The sequence below is a fragment of the Schistocerca cancellata genome, chromosome 2 (genome assembly GCF_023864275.1).
Source record: "Schistocerca cancellata isolate TAMUIC-IGC-003103 chromosome 2, iqSchCanc2.1, whole genome shotgun sequence".
NCBI lineage: Eukaryota > Metazoa > Arthropoda > Insecta > Orthoptera > Acrididae > Schistocerca > Schistocerca cancellata.
Window position 1 is genome coordinate 1,001,342,172 of NC_064627.1, and position 23,592 is coordinate 1,001,365,763.

At 42.0% G+C, this 23,592-nt stretch overlaps 1 protein-coding gene across 1 annotated transcript in view; it reads right to left on the bottom strand.

The window, feature by feature from the left end:
* Positions 1 to 23,592, bottom strand: part of LOC126160490 (inter-alpha-trypsin inhibitor heavy chain H4-like) — a 216,823-nt gene that overhangs the window by 39,744 nt on the left and 153,487 nt on the right. Inside the window, exons 7-9 of the mRNA XM_049916911.1 lie at positions 18,627 to 18,827; positions 15,369 to 15,534; positions 9,295 to 9,674 (exon numbers count right to left, since the gene is read on the bottom strand). Of these exons, the coding sequence (XP_049772868.1) occupies positions 9,295 to 9,674; positions 15,369 to 15,534; positions 18,627 to 18,827 (747 nt within the window). The remainder of the gene's footprint in view (positions 1 to 9,294; positions 9,675 to 15,368; positions 15,535 to 18,626; positions 18,828 to 23,592) is intronic.

Sequence of the window (23,592 nt, forward strand, 5' to 3'; positions counted from 1 at the left end):
AGTTCCTGCGAAATAGTATGGGTGGAGGTTATACTTGACAATCGGACTAAACTATTAATTGGATCGTTTTACCGGCCTCCAGACACAGAAGATATAGTTGCTGAACAGTTCAAAGAAAACCTGAGTCTCATTTCAAATACAACTACAGTTGGTGGTGACTTCAATCTGCCCTCGATATGCTGGAAAAAATATACGTTTAAAGCCGGCGGCAGACATGAAAACTCATTCGAAATTTTACTGAATGCTTTCTCAGAAAAGCATTTTGAACAATTAGTTCATGAGCCCAGTCGAAGCGTAAATGGTTGCGACAGCATACTTGACCTCTTAGCAACAAATAATCCTGGATAAACAGGGAGTATCGTGACGAATACAGGTATTAGCGACCACAAGGCAGTTGCTGCTAGGCTGAACACCATAACACAACCATCAAAATGAAACGCAAAGTATATCTATTTAAAAAGCTGATAAAATGCTCTTAATGCCTTTTTAAGAGATAGTCTTCACTCCCTCCGATCTGATCACGTAAGCGTAGAAAAGGTGTGGCATGATTGACGGCAATTAAGAAGCAATGGTACTGATCCCCGAAGGTACACAAAACGAGTCAGATCGCTGTTGCAGAAGCAACGAAAAAATTCACACCACATTCAAAAGAACACAAAATCGACAAGATTGGCGAAGTTTAGTGGATGTTCGAAATAGCGTGTACTTCATTGCGAGATGCTTTTGATAATTTCCACAACGAGACTGCCTCGGAATCCGGTAGAAAACCCAAAGAGATTCTGGTCATACATAAAGCACACCAGTGGCAAGATGCAATCAATACTTTCATTGCGCGATAACAACAGTGAAGTAATTGATGACAGTGCCACTAACGCAGACTTATTAAACACGGTTTTCCGAAACTCATTCGGCAAAGAATATTAAGTAAATATTCCTGAATTCCAATCAAGAACAACTGCCAAAATGAGAAACATAGAAGTAGATATCCTCGGGGTGGCGATGCAGCTTAAATCACTTAATAAAGGCAAGGCCTCTGGTCCAGATTGTATATCAGTCAAGTTCTTTCAGAATATGCTGATACAATAGCTCCACATTTAGCACTTATATACAACCACTCGCTCACAGAAAGATCCATACGTAAAGACTGGAAAACTTCTCAAGTCACACCAATACCCGAAAAGGGAAGTAGGAGTAATCCTCTGAATTATAGGCCCGTAACACTAATGTCTATTTGCAGCAGGGTTTGGGGACATTTACTGCGTTCGAACATTATGAAGTACCGTGAAGAAAACGGTCTATTGACAGTCAGTATGCAATCAGAAAATATCATTCTTGTGAAACACAATTAGCTCTTTATACTCATGAAGTAATGATTGCTGTCGACAGGGGATGTCAAATTGATTCCATATTTTTAGATTTCCAGAAGGCTTTCGACACCGTTCCTCCCAAGCGTCTTCTAACCAAACTGTGTGCCTATGGAATATTGCCTCAGTTGTGAGACTGGATTCGTAATTTCCAGTCAGAAACGTCACAGTTCGTAGTTGTTGTTGTGGTCTCCAGTCCTGAGACTGGTTTGATGCAGCTCTCCATGCTACTCTATCCTGTGCAAGCTGCTTCATCTCCCAGTACTCACTGCAACCTATGTCCTTCTGAATCTGCTTAGTGTATTCACCTCTTTGTCTCCCTCTATGATTTTTACCCTCCACACTGCCCTCCAATGCTAAATTTGTGATCCCTTGATACCTCAGAACATGTCCTACCAACAGATCCCTTCTTCTTGTCAAGTTGTGCCACAAACTCCTCCCCAATTCTATTCAATACCTCCTCATTAGTTATGTGATCTACCCATCTAATCTTCAGCATTCTTCTGTAGCACCACATTTCGAAAGCTTCTATTCTCTTCTTGTCCAAACTATTTATCGTCCATGTTTCACTTCCATACATGGCTACACTCCATACAAATACTTTCAGGAACAACTTCCTGACACTTAAATCTAACCTCGATGTTAACAAATTTCTCTTCTTCAGAAACGCTTTTCTTGCCATTGCCAGTCTACATTTTATATCCTCTCTACTTCGACCATCATCAGTTATTTTGCTCCCCAAATAGCAAAACTCATTTACTACTTTAAGCCTCTCATTTCCTATTCTAATTCCCTCAGCATCACTAGACTTAATTCGACTACATTCCATTATCCTCGTTTTGCTTTTTTTGATGTTCATCTCATATCCTCATTTCAAGACACTGTCCATTCCGTTCAACTGCTCTTCCAAGTCCTTCGCTGTCTCTGACAGAATTACAATGTCATCGGCGAACCTCAAAGTTTTTATTTCTTCTCCATGGATTTTAATACCTACTCCGAATTTTTCTTTTGTTTCCTTCAGTGCTTGCTCAATATACAGATTGAATAACATCGGGGAGAGGCTACAATCCTGTTTCACTCTCTTCCCAACCACTGCTTCCCTTTCATGTCTCTTATAACTGTCATCTGGTTTCTGTACAAATTGTAAATAGCCTTTCGCTCCCTGTATTTTACCCCTGCCACCTTGAGAATTTGAAAGAGAGTATTCCAGTCAACATTGTCAAACGCTTTCTCTAAGTCTACAAATGCTAGAAACGTAGGTTTGCCTTTCCTTAATCTAGCTTCTACTATAAGTCGTAAGGTCAGTTTTGCCTTACGTGTTCCAATATTTCTACGGAATCCAAACTGATCTTCCCCAAGGTTGGCTTCTACTAGTTTTTCCATTCGTCTGTAAAGAATTCGCGTTAGTAGTCACAGAAAGTCATCGAGTAAAACGGAACTAATATCCGGCGTTTTCCAAGGAAGTGTTATAGGCCCTCTGTTGTTCCTGATCTATATTAAAGACATAGGTGACAATCTGAGTAGCCGTCCGAGATTGTCTGCAGAAACTGCTGTCATTTACCATCTTCAAAAGTCATCAGGTGACCAAGACGAATTGCAAAATAATTTAGATATCGGTATGGTGAGAAAAGTGGCAATTGACCTTGAATAAAGTAAAGTGTGAAGTTATTCACATGAGTACTAAAAGAAATTCGCTAAATTTTGATAATGTGATAATTCACACAAATCTGAAGGCTGTAAATTCAACTAAATACTTAGGGTTTACAATTGCAAATAACATAAACTGGAACGATCACATAGATTATATTCTGGGTAGAGCAAACAAACCAAAGACTACGATTCGCCGGCAGGACACTTAGAAGGCGCAACAGGTCTATTACAGAGACTGCTTACACCACGTTTGTCCGCCCTGTTCTGGAGCATTGCTGTGCGGTGTGGAATCCGCATCAGGTGGGACTGACGGATGACATCGAAAAGCATCAAAGAAGGGCAGGTCGTTTTGTATTATCGTGAAATAGAGGAGATAGTGCCACAGACACGATGCGTGAATTTGAGTGGTAATAATTAAGACAAAAGCGTTTTTCGTTGCGACGGGATCTTCTCATGAAATTTCAATCCCACTTAATTCGTGCGTATAGTAGTTTGTACGTATAATATTATATACTTTACCTTCTCATGGTTAATTTCAAACGTACGCAAAGCAAGCAGGATCACTTGAGAACACGTTCCGTAGTTTGCGGCAGCTACAAACGCACATTTTAACAAAAATATTTCCTGTTAAGATACTAGATATTGAGTTCTGATCAAGCCTGCGAACACACAGCGGCCTGAAGTGTCAGTAGTTTCGTTGCAGACTCCTATTTCCCTTCTGAAGACTGTTTTATACTTTCTACTCTTTCGTTTGCACAATGTGGGACATATCGTTTCCTTAGTTGGTTGGTTGTGGGAAGGTCTCTTGATCCTAACCAACAGCAAAAAGAGAAATAAACATCAGAAAGCGTTCTTAGAAACCCTCATTTTACTATCAGTGAGGTTTTATTGACAGACAGTTTATACCTGGTGCATCTGAAGCCATTTCTGGACTACACGGTCGCCTAACTTGTCCAGTGGGATGTTGGCTTTGAGTAACATCGCAGTTGTTCCATGAAGATATTCTGTCTTTTCTTTTTGCTATCCGTCCCCGGTAGCTGAGTGAATGCATGTTCGGTCAGAGAGCCGGTTGGCCTCTATAATAAAATACTGAGTGGAAGGATCAACAAACGAACTTGAATGGAAGTCATGTGACGTGACACAACGATAAAAAAAAAAAGTCAGCGCGACAGACTGTCAATCCTAAGCGCCCGGGTTCGATTCCCGGTTGGGTCGGAGATTTTCTCCGCTCAGGGACTGGGTGTTGTGTTGTCGTAATCATCATCATTTCATCCCCATCGACGCGCAAGTCGCCGAAGTGGCGTCAAATCGAAAGACTTGCACCAGGCGAGCGGTCTATCCGACGGGAGGCCCTCGTCACACGCCATTTCATTTCATTTTCTTTTGCTTATCTGACAAGAGTTCTGTTGTTGCCTATCATTTCACTGTTGAAGTGCTTGCTTTATGTTCTAAATGTCTCTTATTTTTAAGGCAATGTTTTGAAACAGTATCGGTTTTGTCCAGTTCAAAATTTGCACTTTAAAATATTGCTTTCCGAAGCGTATAAATCTTCGTTCTCAAAATGTTTAGCACTGCAGTGCCCTTTAGTTCTCCTGCGCACCGCAGTTGAATGATTTAGCTTCGCTATTACTGAGGAACTATAATCTGTTCATCATTAGAATAAACCTGCTGTAAACAAACACAAACGCGATGATTGGTCAGAAGCCGTAGCACACGTACTCTCTTGGAAGTAGGTCCTATTTATGTATTAGATATCTTATTACCAAGTTGCGTTAAACCAAACTTTAAGATATTCGAATATATTAACAACCATCAACGTATCTCTTAATCACGCTTTAGCTGTGTAGTTTGTATTTCAAAAATCGTGTACAGTTACAGCCTCTGCAGCGTTGTGCTCTGATTGTCGCGCTGTTAAGGCGCAGTATGTAAATGGCTGAGGTTGCTTTCTGTTCCGTAGTCAAACATGTGCGTGGAAGCGGTTAAGTAGTGCCGAGAAATAGCTGTTCTTAATGTTTTCCATAAATTTGCGGAGATAATCAGCTGTGAAGTTTTCCCAGCACTGTATATACTGCAGTTATTCAATGGAACTACTTAGGTCGTGTAGCGTATCCGGTAGTCGGTAGCGTAATAAAACGTGAGTCAAATGTGCATATTAGTGCATTGGTTCAAATGTCTCCAGTACCATTCTTTCCCTCGTTCAATTTGAAATACCTACATCTCGTAATTATAATATTCATCATAATTTTTTATGAATAATGCACGTCTTCTTGTTTCTAATTACATATTGGACGCAAAATTCCTGTTTCAATTTCAAATACAATTTCTTGATTATCGATGTTTTATGAAAAACTGTTCATAAAACTTGTTTAAATTAAGAAAACATAACAATTTAATTTTTAAAGCAAAAATGAAAACTAATCCTCTTTATTTGGACTACGTCCGTCGTTTTATAGCACAGAGGTAGCTAAGGATCGTAGAAAAATGAAAAAAAAAACAATCATTTTCACAGCATCGAGCACATCATACAAATGCTGCATTTTTACATTTGCTGGTGTACCATTACAATATGAAGCCAACAGAAATGATCTGGAGTCAAGCTGAGATATTTGGCCCTATAAGTAACAACACTGTTAAAACTGCCAGACGTACTGGAACTAACGCATGCAGCTTTTTCAAACGTCTCTGCCGAAAGCTGGCGGGATATAGAACGGCTCGTCATAAAAGAAGAGAAAATGCTGCGCCTGGGTGGCTTCGTGGATTTTGTTGTTGATAGGCTCGTTATCAACATAGCCGGTGACACTTCCAGAACTAATATGTATTTCTAGGATTCAGATAAGGAAGGAGCTAAGAGATTGCCAGACGACTAACTGTAAGTAATACCTTCAGTGGCTTCAATATTTAACTATACAGTAAAATCCTTCAATACTCTTACGGTACAAACAGCTTATGCAGAAAAATTACCCTGTGGTTAAGTCGGGAATTTTCGTCATTCTTGTTTTTAATTACAACAGTACATTAGCTAGAAACGATAACGCGTTGCGGTTTTCGTCTAGTCGTCAGAGGAGATTTGCAGTGGTAGATATGCAGTGTGTTATTTCATGCTGCCAAAAAATTAAATGACATTCGAAGCTGTATTGCTCCTCTGCTCGCTGCTTTTACGGTACTACTTAACAGCGGCAGCTCACATCACAGCAGGGTAGCTGTACCAGCTGACCGGCCAGTGCAGTCCAGTTAAATGCGCCGGTAAAGCTGTTGTCCTGTATTGTTTCTAAGTCGATATGCGCGTAACGCACAGTGCAAAACTTACCCTTATTATCATACTTGACGTTACTAGAGACAGCTTGGCTGCAGTCCCACGTGAAACGGAAATCCAATGAGGTTCCAGCAAACGCGGAAGAATACATAGTGCAATGTTTACTTCAGGTTTATTCTTACAATGAACGGATTATATAACTTGGTATTCGGCGAGCGATAGTTGCGTTTACGTTACGGGGAGACTGCATAGGGTACACTGCGGGGGACGTAAGATGCGGTGGAAAACGAACTCCACCATCATGTATTGTAAGTATGCTGTTCAGGCAACAGAAACTTTTATTTTGAGCTTCCACGAGCTCCTGATAATCTGCTTCCTTTCCTGAACTGGAGTAGAAGTTAACACTGCAATGTGCCAGCAACCACATGAGCACTCTTTTAAGAAAAAACATCTCAATTAAAAAAGCGCAACGTAACACAAACAGTAACATAACAGCTCAGTAACAAAGCAGATGACAATGCAGTTAAAAATGGCTTATGGTATGTTGCACAGTTGGCAACAAACATCTACGGATCACTACAGTACGAAGTCTTCCGACTGTTGCCGACTGCTACCGATCAGAACTAAACAGTCGACGTGCCAAGTTTTAGTTCCCACACAGTACCAAGACGCAGAAATACACCAACGCTTTGTACAGTCAGCTGTGCAGCCACTAGATGTCATTAGCGATTTCCAAGAACAATAACACTGAAAAATAAGGAGACAGCCTGAGGTGGGATTCCCAGCCATTCTTAAGAACAATATTACAAACATTTCGTTTTGCAAGAATTACTGATTACTCAGAAAACACCTCGTCCTGGCTAAACCATTTCACTCATTGGCATCAAGTTTTAAAGAGATTTTGCGGAATATTAAAGATAAGAAGTATTTCTGTCCTGTTGAGGAATCTGTTCTCTCTCTTCCCTTTCTCTTCATACATGTAATCTTGGAACAAAATTTTAAGCTCATTATTCTTTAAAAATTTCGTTTTACATCTTTCTCATCATGAAATGAGCAAATTTCGCTTTAAAACGACGTTATCACTTTAATTCGAGGAAATAGGATCATTATTTTCTTAACCATAAACATAAGCTTCGTAAAGACATCACAAAATCACTTCAGAATGTCTTCTGTCATTATTTACGCAAAAAATCATGAGAAAACATCATTAAAAAATCATGCATCTAGCTAAAGCCAACACGGAACAGGGGACAATTATCGAACTATACGAAATAGAATTGTCATAATTTCTGAGCGATTTGCGTTAAGACGTTCAAACTGCACGATTCGCCAGGGCACCATGAGAATTAGTTTGCGCTGCGCACGTGCTTTGGCGACAAAGCCCACTTTCATTTGGATGGCTTCATTAATAAGCAAAATTGGCGCATTTGGGGGACTGAGAACCCGCATTTCACGATCAAGAAGTCACTTCACCCTCAACAGGAGACTGTGATATTTCTTGATGGCACGGTGACTTCCGAACGGTACGTGAAGGTGTCGGAAGATGATTTCATCCCCATTATCCAGAGTGGCCCTGATATCGACAAGATGCGGTTTATGTAAGACGGAGCTTGACCCCATCGAAGCAGGAGAGTGTTCGATGTCCTGGAGGAGCACTCTGGGGACAGCATTCTGGCTTTGGGGTACCTAGAGGCCACTGGCATGGGCCTCGATTGGCCGCCATATTCTCCGGATCTCAACACATGCGACTCCTTTTTGTGGGGCTATGTTAAAGACAAGACATACAGCAATAACCTCAAAACCATTGCTTAGCTGAAAACAGCCATTCAAGAGGTCACCGACAGCATCGATGTTTTGACACTTCAGCGGGTCAGGCAGAATTTTGTTATTCGAGTGCGCCACATCATCGCCAATGACGGCAGACATATCGAATATGTCATAACCTAAATCCGAATATCTGAAGTGACGTTTACACGTTGAATAAACTGTGTGCACTCCTTAGTTTGTAACTAATTCACTTTTTTTGTATGCTTCAATACTTGCACCCTGTAAAAACTTCCTTTGACAGTTTGCCAAAACATCAACATCTAGCAGAACGTGAGTGAACACTGTTGTTGTTGTGGTCTTCAGTCCTGAGACTGGTTTGATGCAGCTCTCCATGCTACTCTATCCTGTGCAAGCTTCTTCATTTCTCAGTACTTACCTTCTGAATCTGCTTAGAGTATTCTTGTGCCACAAACTCCTCTTCCCCCCAATTCTATTCAATACCTCCTCATTAGTTATGTGATCTACCCATCTAATCTTCAGCATTCTTCTGTAGCACCACATTTCGAAAGCTTCTATTCTCTTCTTGTCCAAACTATTTATCGCCCATGTTTCACCTCCATACATGGCTACACTTCATACAAATACTTTCAGGAACGACTTCCTGACACTTAAATCTATACTCGATGTTAACAAATTTCTCTTCTTGAGAAACGCTTTTCTTGCCATTGCCAGTCTACATTTTATATCCTCTCTATTTCGACCATCATCAGTTATTTTGCTCCCCAAATAGCAAAACTCATTTAGTACTTTAAGCCTCTCATTTCCTAATCTAATTCCCTCAGCATCACTAGACTTAATTCGACTACATTCCATTATCCTCGTTTTGCTTTTGTTGATGTTCGTCTTATATCCTCCTTTCAAGACACTGTCCATTCTGTTCAACTGCTCTTCCAAGTCCTTTGCTGTCTCTGACAGAATTACAATGTCATCGGCGAACCTCAAAGTTTTTATTTCTTCTCCATGAATTTTAATACTGAATGCAAATTAAAGATGAACGATGCTGTATGCTCGTGCTTGCCCAGTGTTTACACTAGAGAGAATTCTTATTCCCTTGTGTTCCCTCTTGTGTACACAAGGCTTCACATGCCACGAAATTGTTTGAGCAGCACTCGATGTTATATTGTAATCTGTGGTGTAACAGGTTATCTCTGACCATTCAAACTCCAGTAGTACCATTTGTGCAGCCCTAATATTTCTTACCTGTCCCTTGGGGTAGGTGAAGGTGACGTTGGCTAGCAGCGGCGAGGCGATCTGCTTGTAGAAGTGCTTGAGCTGCAGTGCAGCATCGGCTGCCTCGTAGATCTTCCTGGCAAAGCCAGCGTTGCGCAGCGAGAGCCTCCTGAGGAAGGGCAGGTCGGCGTCGTCGCCGAAAGCTAGAGAAAAGATGGCGGCAGACGGGTGTTCGTTGCGCTCACTGACCGCCGCGAAGATCTTGCTGGGCCGCGACTCTCCCACTGTGGGCTCTCCGTCTGTCAGGAAGACTACCAGTGGCTCGGGCCGCACGCCTTCCAGCGTCACATTCTCCAGACCGTCGTGCGTCACTTCTAGAGCTGTCTTCAGCGCGCCATCGATGTTGGTACCTGTACAAGAAGATGGTGTTCAAAACTTGACACAACCTTATGAAATAACCATTCTTTTTTGTTGCTGATATATTCTCAGGGCCATTGCTAGGTGTTTTGCCATGCTAGGTGAGAACTTAAAAATGATGTCCCATCTTTTTTACTACAGTCGGTCTTCCCAATATCCTCCCTCTCCACCACCACCAACATACAGCAGCACAACAATCTGCAGCTCCTATTATACTCTTAATCATCAAACTAAGAGACTAGATGTCCTCATTTTCTGGGGACAGTCCTCAATTCAACTGACTCAGAACAAACGATCTGTAGGGGCAAAAACGAAGAGAGGGACAGAGGGATGTATGGTATCAACTTAAAACACGACTGCAAGCCAGTGCCTGAGCCCCAATCTAGTGCTCAACATAGATGACTCAGGGTCTGTTTTTTGCGTTTTGTACTCAGCAGTAGCTGCTTTAGTTTTGAGGCGCGTAGAGGCAACGTGTTTACTTTCATCAAATTAGGTAAAGACTTACTAAAAAACTGTTCCATACAGTTTTGAAAACAATTTGGTGTTTTAATTTTTCCTCATTTTCATTTTTATCCTCATATACTCAGTTTTTTTCACTGTTTTATTTGAAATTAATTTTTCCACCCTTTGCCGTGCCTAAAATTTTGCCATCCTAGGCCCGGCAGAAATAGCCCTGTATGTTTCTTGTTTACTTGAGGAAGATGTGAGTTACACACTATTATAAAGGGTAGTCACAAAGTTGTAATTATTACCGAAGGTACACCCGACTCTTACAGGCCAATAAATTCAAATGGTTCAAATGGCTCTGAGCACTATAGGACTTAACTACTGTGGTCATCAGTCCCCTAGAACTTAGAACTACTTGAACGTAACTAACCTAAGGACATCACACACATCCATGCCCGAGGCAGGATTCGAACCTGCGACCGTAGCGGTCACGCGGTTCCAGACTGTAGCGCCTATAACCGCACGGTCACTCCGGCCGGCGCCAATAAATTGACTGAGGGAGAGCACTCCATTGACAATGGTCACTCTATGCTGTATGAAAATGTCGAAATTCTAGCGCTGAGTTTGTCATTCTGGGACTTTGTGAGGAAGGAAGAAGTGGGAATTGCTTTGGCGAAGGATTTAAGTAGTAGAGACGGTGGTTTCAGTCGATACAAAGTATGGACGACTGTGATTTCTTTAAGAAGCTTTCAAAAATGTCGCTACAGGTGCAGACCCTATTGACACATTGATACCCCAACATGGACTGAATGTATGACCACAGATTCAGTTCATAGAGAATTCTTTGCCACTGAACAACATCCCTGACCTTTGTATATCCCGTGCCAGAAGCGCATGGATATGGTCTCGTGTTTAAAACGAAGAATGGGAGAGCTGTAGCTGCAGTCTCTCAGCTCGTTCAAGAGATAGCCAAAAGGTGTTCGGCCAAAATATTAGTTGAAGAAAGAGTTTTTGCAGCTGGGCAACCTAAATTAAATCGAGCAATTCTTTGTTCGGAGGTATACATCTGGAATCCTGTTGAGCGTTGAACTCCCAATGCCACAGTTCCACCGCATGCTGCTGGAGGAACTAAAACAAACAAACTGGAGTACTGTGTGGTAATCATTCCCGCATTTGAAGGGGAGCAACGCTGCAACAATCCATGCCTTATTGACGGACATGTACGACAACAATGCACCATTATCTGATGCACTGGTTAGGTTGTGCAGACGCTTTAATATGCTCAAAGAAGTCTAAATGATAAACAACAGAAGCAGACCATCTCTCTGAAGAACAGATAATTGCAAGAGAACTGGAAGCTCTGATGCTCAAAGACCAACGTATCGTAATTGAGGCGGAAATGGAAAAAGTGATGTCAGTTATGGATTAGTTTTCAACATTCTGCACATAATTTTGAATGTGACAAAGTGGTACACCAATATCGATTTCTCCTCAGGTCAATCTCACCACTATAAGGGGTCGTAGGTCCTCGTGGAGAGAGGGTGTGCGCCTCGATTTGGGGAGAGATTTTAAACAGCATGCAAGTGCCAAATGGGGCCTTGCCATTGGAGAGCGGGACCAACGACGTATATGGGTCCTGCAACGGACATGTGACATCACACTAGCTGGCTTGTCCACCATACTTTACTGAAGCTCTGATCCGTGCAGGGCCAATGGGAAATAAATTTTTAACTAAAAAGGTACCCACTAAAGGTCTTAATTTGGTCGTATGCTATCGAGAACTTGCATGCATTTAAACACGAGGTCAAGAATTATTAATCTCGTCTGAAATAGTTACTTGCTCCCCACTGGATACCGCTGTTGGCACGCGTAAGACCTCCAGCGTCACAGGCTGTGATGTTCGCTCCATGGCCTGTCTTTCCCAAGGGCCTCGGTGGACAGCGAGCAGAGCATATGCTGGACAAGAAAGCGCTGGTGCTGTGGGTCACATGATGATGTCCATTCGCGAGAACTACAGACGGCCAGACCGGCAGTCTTAGGTCGGTCGCTCTCCAGAGAAAGAATACACGAAGGAGAGAGAGAAGCTGAAGTTTCACTCTCTTTTTCAATGTATGATCAATGGAAGGAGTTTGCTGAACATTACAATCAACTTAAGTTTCTTCATGTTACTGATCTCTCAAACTCCCTACTTGGTTACTCCGGTGGATATCAGCGACGAACGAGAGGCCAAGATTTTGAAACTTTGAGTGAAGCTCTGTCTTGCTTGTTGCATTCGGCAGATATTTAGGTTCCATCGTGTGCTGTGTCAGCATTAAACTGTAATTACTAATTCTATTTTCTTTGTTGAGCTGTTGACCAATGCGATCGTGATTTGTTTAATTCTCAGTCTTTCATACTGTAATTGCAGTCACTTGTTCGGCTGGGTGGGGCGACAGTGCTAATACTTGTAGAATTAACTTGCTCTATTATATTTAGATTAATTGTACCCCTCTCCCCCTCCTCTTTAGAAGGCCTCTAGTGACAATTAATTGTTTTAAACGTTGTGTAACTTCTTAACTGCTTTTAGACCTAAGGGCGTTACTCTGCTGCAGATTTTGTTTGAATTTATTAGCATCCAATGGGACGATTGTTCTGGCACCAATGTACGCAAAGAAAAGTTTTCCATTGTGTATTTGCCAAAATAAATGTTTAATAAAAGGCCCAGTGCCTTACAGCTCAAGAACCACTGTATCCAAGCCAACATGTTCCATCGTTAACCAAAGCCTATCCCTAACCTATGGTATCCATTTTTACTAAAGTCGGCATCCGCCGGGTTCCGCGATTACTCGTGTACTTTTTAAAAGCCCACGATACCGAGCCAGCAACGGAAATGTTGCAACAGTTTCACTACGAATGAGTGCTGCAAGATTATGAGCCCGAGATAAAAGCAAAAGCAAGAAGCAAACGTGGAAACATGCGGATTCATCACCACAAAAAAAGGTGACGATCTGACCACAACTCAGTGAGATAATACCAAGTTTTTTGTGTTGCGTTAACAGATCTCATAAGGAGCAACTCATCACAGGAGCATACTACTGAAATCACCCAACGATGTTACGGAGGCTGTGGGCTGTGAAGACAAAGCGTCGCTGTACATGGGGACGTTTTGCTCCATGTTAATGCCCCAACTCATTCTGACAGGGACATAGGCTGCTTCTTTGGGCTGTAAAATTTTGCCTCGTCCCAAATTTTCCGGACACAGAAATCTGTGACTTTTGTCTGTCTGATTTTAAAATTTTTCCTCTGTTCTAACCATCCAGTTTGTGATACTTCCCTTGTGGGTGCTAAAAAAATTACCCAGCAGAGTTTACGAACCTATTGTAAACTCTGGAAGGTACCTTAAGGTGCGCGCACTTGAGGCTACACCACATGCACTGTCATTTCCCTTTTTCCTTTTCCCACTCATGAATGGTGTGTGGAACTTTCATATAAATGGGCATTTGTTTTATTTTTTCTTCATTGACCATTTCTGTAGATGTATGTGGGAAGAAGTAACACATTGCTCGGCTCCTCTTGGACAGTACATTCACGGAATTTCAATAGTAAACCTCTTTGTTCTGTACAACACCTCTCTTGCTGCGTTTACCACTGGAGTTTGAAGGAAGGAAGGAGAAGGAAGATCCTGATGATACCAGCGTCGGACTGGGGGAAAAAAATGGAAGGATGTCAGCTGTGTGCGTTGAAAGGAATCATCCCTGTGTTTACCTTATGTGATACAGAGAAACAACTGAAAATTTAAACTTAGATGACGGGACTGGAACTCTGAAGAGCGTCTCCTGAATTTTCTCATGCTTCTATATGTTTCTCATGGTGTCCTCTACAACCCCTCAAAATCCGCTGGTACATTCGTCTCACTCTGTATAGGGAACAGGAATAGCCCTATAACGTATGTCATTTCAGGCTTTCTTAGCGAATTCCAATGATAAAATCTTCTCTGGTGATCAGCCGAGTAGGGGAGTCGTCTTGTCACAGTGTTTCCACGAGTTTCGTACCCATCATCTTTAGGCAAACGTTGCAACAAGAAGATCTCAACTTTCGGCTAATCACCTCAGAAGAATTTTAACATCAGCCCTATCACAGTCCCTTGTTGTAGTAGAGGTGAATCGTTCTTCAAGGAATGGGCCCAAAGAAAAAGCGACTTCTAAGGAATGATTGTTCATCATTCCTTTCAGCTCGTCTTGTTCCCGTCCTTATCTCATTCGATTGGGAATGTTCTTTTTCATGTGGTTGCTCTTTCCTCGTTCACGCTACGATCTCTTTTGGTGTGTTTCTTTCATTTTTGGGTGGTTACTCATTCCAGTTCCGCCATTCCTCATTCACTACCGATTTGTAGTTTCATTCGTTGAGCTTGCCCATTATTGTTCAGTTTCAAATAATTATTAAAATATCGACTTCTAGCTCCTTGTCCTCCTTTCATCGTCAATGACCGTTAATTTCTAGTAACTTCATTATAATTAGATATTAAAACTTAAATAAGAAGTCCCAATTGCCTGGAACTTGCGATTCGGCATCCTAGTCCGTGTTTTTGAAAACAATTTCCACTTCAGATTTCACAAACAATATTTATCAACGAAAATGAATGTCTGTACGTGTAGAGCTTTCATAATTCCTATTACAGGCTACTCGAATTGTAAAGAGGATATAGTAAATAAAGCTTTGATAAGAAACCCATGTCCAGAGTATACCGTTTGGATATAAAATTAACTTGAAGATCTGAACTTTTCAAATCTCCCACTTCACAGTACAGTACGGAATGGTTGAGCTGCGCAACACATGTATCAAAAACATTTTCTGGATTGCATCAGTCTATCACATATCATGTATGTCTGGCTACAAAAACAGCTACAAGAAACTGGTATATTCGTAAATTGGAGTGTTGACTATGGTGCTCCATGGATGCACATCAGGGATTGCGGGCCATGCGCAAGAAAGCAAACGAACAATAGCGTCGCCAGGTGAAGCAGCTCCTGTAAAGCACACAGGGTGGATCTCCTTGTCTCCCTCGTGTGTATACTGTAGATTGGGAAGGTATTTTACATGATCTGACCTTCAAACTTAATTATCATCCAAATGGTACATTTCCAGACATGTTCCTTATCAAAACTTTGCCGTGTCTGCTCTAAACCACTAGAAATCTAGTAGGATTTGTGAAGCCCCCGATGTACTTTCAAAGAAGGAATGTTGGCAGGAGAAGCGCTTACCTCCTCCAGCGATCATCTTTGAGACAATGTCTTTGGCCTTGGCGATGTACTCCTTGGTCGCTGGGAAGGCAGGCGTAGGTCCAGCATTGGGCTGCTTGCCGCTGTCGTCGTACATGATGTACGGCGAGTAGACTGCACTGTCGTTGGTCGAGTCCAGGTTCCACACCTGAAATGAAACACATCCGTACCTGGTTACTGCAGTGAGTCGCTGCAGCTCGGAATATTTCATACGATATTAATGTCTCAGAGATACCTGCAGAGAGCAGAACTGTACAACTGGTTGGTTACACCCCTCCATATCTAAAGTCGCTAGTGTATGTGTGATGACACTCGATTCAGAGGCAGATGGCTCGAACCCTGGTGGTGGAAATATTTTCATCGCCAGTAAAAGGCAACAGGGCATGGGACAATGGTGTCACATAGCTCCTGTTCGTCAGGCCGTACATGAAAATTGTTGATTAAAATCCCAAACTCTCTGCAGTCACTGTTTTTAAATTTGGACAAATGCCCAAACAAATTTTCTCAAAGACACAAGTCAGCGTATTCCACCTTCACGCAAAACAACGAAAACAAGATACGTCAAAACAATTCGTGGGTGAACTGCCAGAGTCAGTGTTCAATGGGCATAGTATTTTGGGAAACAACCACGTTGCCATCATTAGATGCACTGATGGGGGGCCAGCATGAAGTATGCCAGATGAAGCTTAAGAATCAAAAGATGTATGTAATGTGGAATGGCATCACTTTGGTACTCACAAATGATCCAGCGTACGTGGGTGTCATAATGGACTGCTAATGTACGTATAAACATCACTGTGAGAAGACCCATCATAAAGTCGCAGCTAGAAAAAACTTACTGAGAAAACAGGCTAACAGCAAATGAGGAGCTACAACAAAGGTACAGGGAACTACAGACCAGGCATTGTACTTCTCCGCAGTAGAATATGTTTGTCCAATGTAGACCAGATTTGTGTATTTCTAAAAGGCCACGTAAGCTTAAATGACACTTGCCAATTAATAACTGCTTGCATGAAACCAATGCCACTCTATAAACTATATAAAGCAGCCGGACTTTACGGATCACAGTTCCTGAAGAGGTTGTCACAAAAACACTGAAAGTTTAAGGATAACTTCAATGGATGCTGCACCTTATTTGCAGATTCCTGTGGACTTTGAAGACTTCAATCTGGTGAGATAAGTCTGAACAAAAGCTTCCAAACGATTACGCCCCACAGCGGGAGATACCCAGCGGCGCGAACTAGAGATGGAAGACTGGGAGGAGCCTGAACTGAACTGTATCAGAATGGATATAGCATCAGTAAAGGTAAACTTGACCATTTGGGGTCCTGATGGGAGATATCACTACAAGGAATCTCATAATGTGCAATATCTTTTACCTATTCTGAGTTCCAGGGTGTGCATCTTTGATGAATTACAGCAGGGAAGCAAGGTAGCATTGGATTTAGCACAATTTGGGGTGAAAAACCTAGACCTCTAGGCCTCATAAATGGAAGTAAAGTATGGCCGATAGTAGCCAATGGACATAACAAAGAGGAAGACCTCTATAGTTTTTAATGCAAAGCTTTTTTTCATAAATCGTTTAATGGCTTCACCAGTTTCGACTGACTTGACATTATCAATAGTACTTGGTTGAATTTTCTCATGTTGAGAAATCATGTTGTGCCATACCTTCTAGGCTGTCTAAGGTGGATCTACAACGATTAGAACATGTCCAATTAACGTGAACACATGAGCTACTGTGTATTTATTGTGTTCTGTGATTTTTATGACGTAATAGTCATCTGTGAGCACTACATAATGGACATTTTCATGTGCATAAAATGCTCACTACATAATGGACATTATCATGTGCATAAGATGCTTTTTGGATTTAAATGTTTTATTTATGACATATCTTTGTATAATGTGCTACATTTTATACACCAACATGACAACTTGGCATGAGGTTCCAACTCAAAATGAAGACGTTTTATAACAAAAATATTTGAAGACCTGAAGACTACACCAAAGACTGTCGAAACCAGTTGGTGTAAATAAGGAAATACTTAAGCGAACTTGACTTTAGAAAGCTTTTGTCAATAGTGTTGTTTTGTGGTCTTCAGTCTTGAGACTGGTTTGATGCAGCTCTCCATGCTACTCTATCCTGAGCAAGCTTCCTCATCTCCCAGTACCTACTGCATCCTACATCCTTCTGAATCTGCTTAGTGTATTCATCTCTTGGTCTCCCCCTACGATTTTTACCCTCCACGCTGCCCTCCAATATTAAATTGGTGATCCCTTGATGCCTCAGAACATGTCCTATCAACCGATCCCTTCTTCTGGTCAAGTTGTGCCACAAACTTCTCTTCTACCCAATCCTATTCAATACTTCCTCATTAGTTATGTGATCTACCCATCTAATCTTCAGCATTCTTCTGTAGCACCACATTTCGAAAGCTTCTATTCTCTTCTTGTCCAAACTATTTACCGTCCAGGTTTCACTTCCATACATGGCTACACTCCATACAAATACTTTCAGAAATGACTTCCTGACACTTAAATCTGTACTCGATGTTAGCAAATTTCTCTTCTTCAGAAACGCTTTCCTTGCCATTGTCAGTCTACATTTTATATCCTCTCTACTTCGACCATCATCAGTTATTTTGCTCCCCAAATAGCGAAACTCCTTTACTACTTTAAGTCTCTCATTTCCTAATCTAATATCCTCAACATCGACCGACTTAATTCGACTACATTCCATTATCCTCGTTTTGCTTTTGTTGATGTTCATCTTATATCCTCCCTTCAAGACACCATCCATTCCGTTCAACTGCTCTTCCAAGTCCTTTGCTGTCTCTGACAGAATTACAATGTCATTGTCAATAGTATTTCTGTAGCTGCTTCAATACAACGTCAAATTTAAATCACAATAAATTAGCATTCCTATTTGTACATCCCATTAATCAACATTAGCTTAGACAAAGGCATCGTATGAAAAATGTTTATGAAAAATGTTTGTCAATAGTATATAAACATTTTTCATACGATGCCTTTGTCTAAGCACCCTAGGAATCTCCTACTAAGTCCTTTAGCAGGAGCCTTATGGAAACATCGACTCCTAGTATGTTTCGACGAAGACATCGCCTAACAACTGGAGATATAGTCACATTAAGAGCACTTCATTTAATATCGAACCCAGTCAAGACTAATTATGTGATGCATTGATGTGACAGGACAAAGCCCAGTGGGCGGACGTACCGTGACGGAGTAGGAGAACTCTATGATGTTGAAGTAGTCTCCCGGCTGCAGCTCGTCCAGGATGGTGGTCATGGCTTCCTTCAGCTGCTCGATCTTGCGGCCCTCCATGGAGCCGGACACATCCAGCACGAAAATGGCGTGCTTCCGCAGTGGAGGCAGGTCTTCTGGGGCGAAGAAATGCACGAAGTATCCCTCGTACACCTGCAAGCACTCTTAAGCTTACTACAGGTTAAGTGAAGTATATCTACACAAAAATTTTCTCGTCAATTACGACAACAGTACAAAATTTATGATGACTTCAATATTCAATATAGTTGCAATTGGTCCATTGCTGAATAAACATCCCTATATCCTCATTAAAAAAAACGCAAAAACAAAGCGGCAGCAAGCCAACTCTACATCAGAAGTGAATCAACGATCTCTTAAATCACCTTTAAGTGGACCAAACGAAGGGAAAGCCGACAGGGCGAGATCAGAACTGCATGAAGGATGCTCCAATACTTCGAAATACATATTCTGAAGCGTTTTGATTGTTTGTGTGGAAGAGAGTTTTCATACAAAAAAGAACCCCATTTGACAGTACACGTCAGCGTTTATTTCGAATTCCTTGCTTCAACTTGTCGCAAAGCATATCACTGTTATGTTGCCGTCTACCCCACGTAATGTTGGAGAATTCACCACTGTGCTTCCTAAAAAACTAATGAGCATCATTTTTCCTGTAGAGGATTGACGCTTTAAGCTCTGTCGCTTGCTCTCCGGTTCAAAGTGATGCACCCTTATGCCAACTCCAGAGATAATTGGTTTCAAAAATATTAACTCTTCATTATTGTGTTAGACCAGTAACTACTGACAGGTTCTCATACAACTGTGATTGAGCTCTTTGGGGCACATGATTCTCACCACCTTATTTAACTCTGACTCCAACTTCATTCTCAGTATTGTGTTTGACAAAAAGTGCAGGGGTTGTCTGTCTGAACTCATGTAGTTTCGTCTAATCGAATTCGTGGGAACGTTGCAGGTCGTTTCCCCAAGAGTTGGGGAACGGCCGAGGTGCACAACATCAAGAGTTACATAACAGAACAGCCCGCTCGCCACTCAGTGGCTGAAGTCCCTGGCTTACGCGAGTGGTAGAGACACTCCAATGAGGCTTGACGTACCCGCCTTGCATTCAAAGAAGGACGGGATTTTCGGTGTTCTGGCGTACGGCACTGTCCAGTGCCCGGCTAGTGGGTTTGCGTCTTAAGGACTGGTTGGCAACATCTGGAGAGAACAGACGATTCTTGAAGATGTCAGAACTGCTGCTGTGTAACGGGACCTTGTGGAGTTACCTCGGGTTTGCTTGGGCTGTTGTAAATTCTGAGCTCTATAAACAACACTGGCGGAAGTAAAGCTGTGAGGACGGGGCGTGAGTCGTGCTTGGGTAGCTCAGATGATAGAGCACTTGCCCGCGAAAGGCAAAGGTCCCGATTTCGAGTCTCGGTCAGCCACACAGTTTTAATCTGCCAGGAAGTTTCATTCATTCAACACTCCGATTCGCCTATCATGACATCAGCCAGGAGTTCCCGCAACAAACTTTGATAGGAGAGTGTGCCCTGATTGGCCCTCTACTTGAAATATTCCGTAATGGGAAATTATTTAGCATTGCAGTTTCGCACCATAGGACATAAGCAAATAAGATTTGGCTGACTGGCGTTTGCTGCTGTGCCAGCGCAAATGGTGAGTCGAGTGCAGGGACGCATGATCACAGAGACTCCGGGACTGGTACTCGGAGAGGCGACTTCGCATGGGGGGGGGGGGGGGGGGGGCGATCATTCTGGTGTTCTGCACTTGGGCATCGTGCCGACGACTTAGCGTGGTCCAGAGATTCCTGGTTGTTGCATAACTCATACTGGACCACGTCGAGAAGACAAGAGATGGGTGAGCGTATAGTGCACCTCCAGCTCGTTAGGTGGGAGTTTATAATTTTATAAGGGTGCTCTGAAGCCACAGCGCCGTTAGATCCCAGATACAAAGAGAGGTTCTTCTCTTTTGAGTTAGGACACCAACCGCTGTATAGTATAAACCAGATTCGTCGAGTCTGTTTACGTTATCGAGAGAACGCGCAGCTTAAAATCGATTAATAGTCTATCATGGCAGATTAGTATTTTCGATCTGTTGGTTTTCTTGTTCTCGAAGTCAAACTTTTGTAATAAACCACCAATTTATTTTGATTCGAATTTCACTTAAAGCAGGTAGTGTTCCCTTCATCTCATTTTCACAACCGATAGTTTTTAAAATATAGTTATTAATTGATTTTGTGCAATTCACCTCCTTAAGGTCTCACGTTAGGGGAAATTTCAGATAGCGTATTTCCATTGTGTTAAGTGTATCAACATTGAGTCTTCAGCGGTGTGTCAGTGTCTACATATAAACTGTTACTAAAGTCAGACACTAAGTTCACACACGCACGGTACTTCAGTATTGCTCGGGCATTACAAAGTTGACCCTGTTATGGATGATGCCAAATGCAGAATTATGACTGATGTAGGTACATTTGGTGTGTCACTTCATCAACAATCATTCGGCAGTTATTCATATTCAGACCACAGACTTGCACCATATTGGTATCAGCAGTGGATGTGACTAGACGTCCTGCTTTTCTCGTCCTTAAAACCTATTCGCCCGATTTTGAATTGTTCAGTCCACTATCAAAAACTCCACCATGCTGAAACATCATCCCCGAACTGTTCAGAACATCTTTTATGAATTTCAGCTCTTTGTAAACCTTCAGATAAAAAAACCTCTTAACGCACAGCGTGTGGTTCTTCTTTAGTGCACAAATGGTAGTACAGCCACTTTTATTTAATAAGATCGCGAAGCTAATTGATGTGATAAGTGATGAAACCTGTTACAAGTGATCAGTGCTGTCTAGTGGCTGGTGACCGCACTAAGCCGCACTGCCATTCTAATGACGATTAGAAAATTGCAGAAACTTATTGACGTATTAAGACAGAAGCAGCCTTGGAATTGTCATGTGTGTGGAAGCTGACGCCATTCATTGATGATTGGAACCCATAAAGCTACCAAACTGCATGGACGTTGATTACTGCTTCCATCCGCAGTTCAAACTAGTCCCAGACATTTTCCATGGGATTAAGATCTGATGTTTTAGCAGGCTAGTCGAGGTACTGCAGAGTGCCGAAGTGTTCATCAAAGTAGGAGTGTCCGCAACATAGTCATCACGAAGATGTAGAAGAAATGACAACACTTGACCACCCATAATTATGAGATAAACGTCCTGGTTCATGTTTAGAACAATTTGAGTGAGTAGCCCCAAAGTCTTGGTGCGAAAATCAACCCCAAAACATCACAAAACCACTTCCCGCCTCAACTACACATTACACGCACTGCAAGTTAAATAAGAGTAATTCATTGGACGAGTAATTCATTGGACCATGTTCATTTAGTAACTGGTTCAGGCGTTCAATGAAAGCAACAAAACCACTTGTGTATTAAACCGGTACTTACTGCCAAGGCATGACACTCTCCTACTGTCCCTGCCAGTTACATCTATTTTTACGATTACTTTTCTTACATGGCAGCGAATGGTACCTGTTCTTCATAGACATGTTGGACAGTCCACTATAATACACCAATTATCAGGCAGCTTCGTTCACAATATGGGCACGGGCGTGTCCAAACACGATGGATCATGCCATTCTGTCACATTTCCGCATCGACTCATGTTACTGCACTAGTTCCGTACAAACGACGGCCACACACACGCCATTTCACTAACACGGCTGACGCCAGTGATGGAGGATCCCGTGAGCGCCTGATACTTCTAATCCAGGGGTGGCCAAGAATCCGGCTCACGTGCCATGCCTGGCACGAGCGCCATAGCACTCATCTTCACTGCACATTTCCCTCACCGCCACGCCACACTCTCTGTGAACGAGGGTGCGAAGTAGGGGCAATTGCAAACGTACTGCATTTAAATGGCAGTACAGTCGCACTGTATACGACCTGGTTTTGGATTTCACTTTCCTCGACAACAGATCACAAACAAACAAAATATTTCTGTATTATTTGTTTTTAGTGAGCTGAAGAGATAATATTTATCTGATATAAAGTGTCAGCATATGGGCAGATGCAGAGAATTACACGGATTTTCGCTCTCAGATTGCCGCGTAATCGTAATTTATTTATTTTCATAATTTATAATAAAGTCTTTCAAACAAATAAATCGATCGAAATACTGTAGCACTTTTGCCACCTCATTATGGAGACATGGAACTACCTGAGGAAAACACTGTATCAATGTTACATCGGCACATGCAAAGGGGCGCTTTCAATTTTAAAGGCAAACAGTCTCGAAAACGGATATAAGATTGACAGTGCTCAATAATTGTTTAGGAAACTGTCTTTGTAATTCTTTCTCAAGGCTACAGAGAATTCTTCAACCCTCTCGTTTTCTTTAACAACAGTGATCTTAGGGAACCAAACTGTGTTTGTCAAAATGTGTTCCTTCTACAACTCGATTTTATTTTTATATGCACCCCCATCAAACCAGAAAGAAGTTGTTCCTCGCCTTGCAGTATCTTACTGTGGGCACGGAACAGTCAGGTCCACTCACAATGCGAGGTCTGCAATTCATTCCGGATTCAACTTTTGTTCCTGAACATTTTTTCCCTTCATAAATTCAACAATAGCGAGTTTTAAAGCTAAAAATCATTCCAGGCTTACTACTTGATTTATCCAACATACTTCGCAGTAATGTATGAAGTCTCCATACTCTTCGTTCAATTCCATCAAAAACAGTTGCAACTGACAGTAGCATATGTGCGACTTCAGAAATTTTACTATTCGTCCCAACAATATCTTCAGGTGCAGCCTGAGTCGTGCGCGGCTCGTGTTCATTCCGTTTATTGTTTGTCATCTTCTCTTACGGTACTGCCGCCTCCTTTTCTTATTCCATTTACTGGCG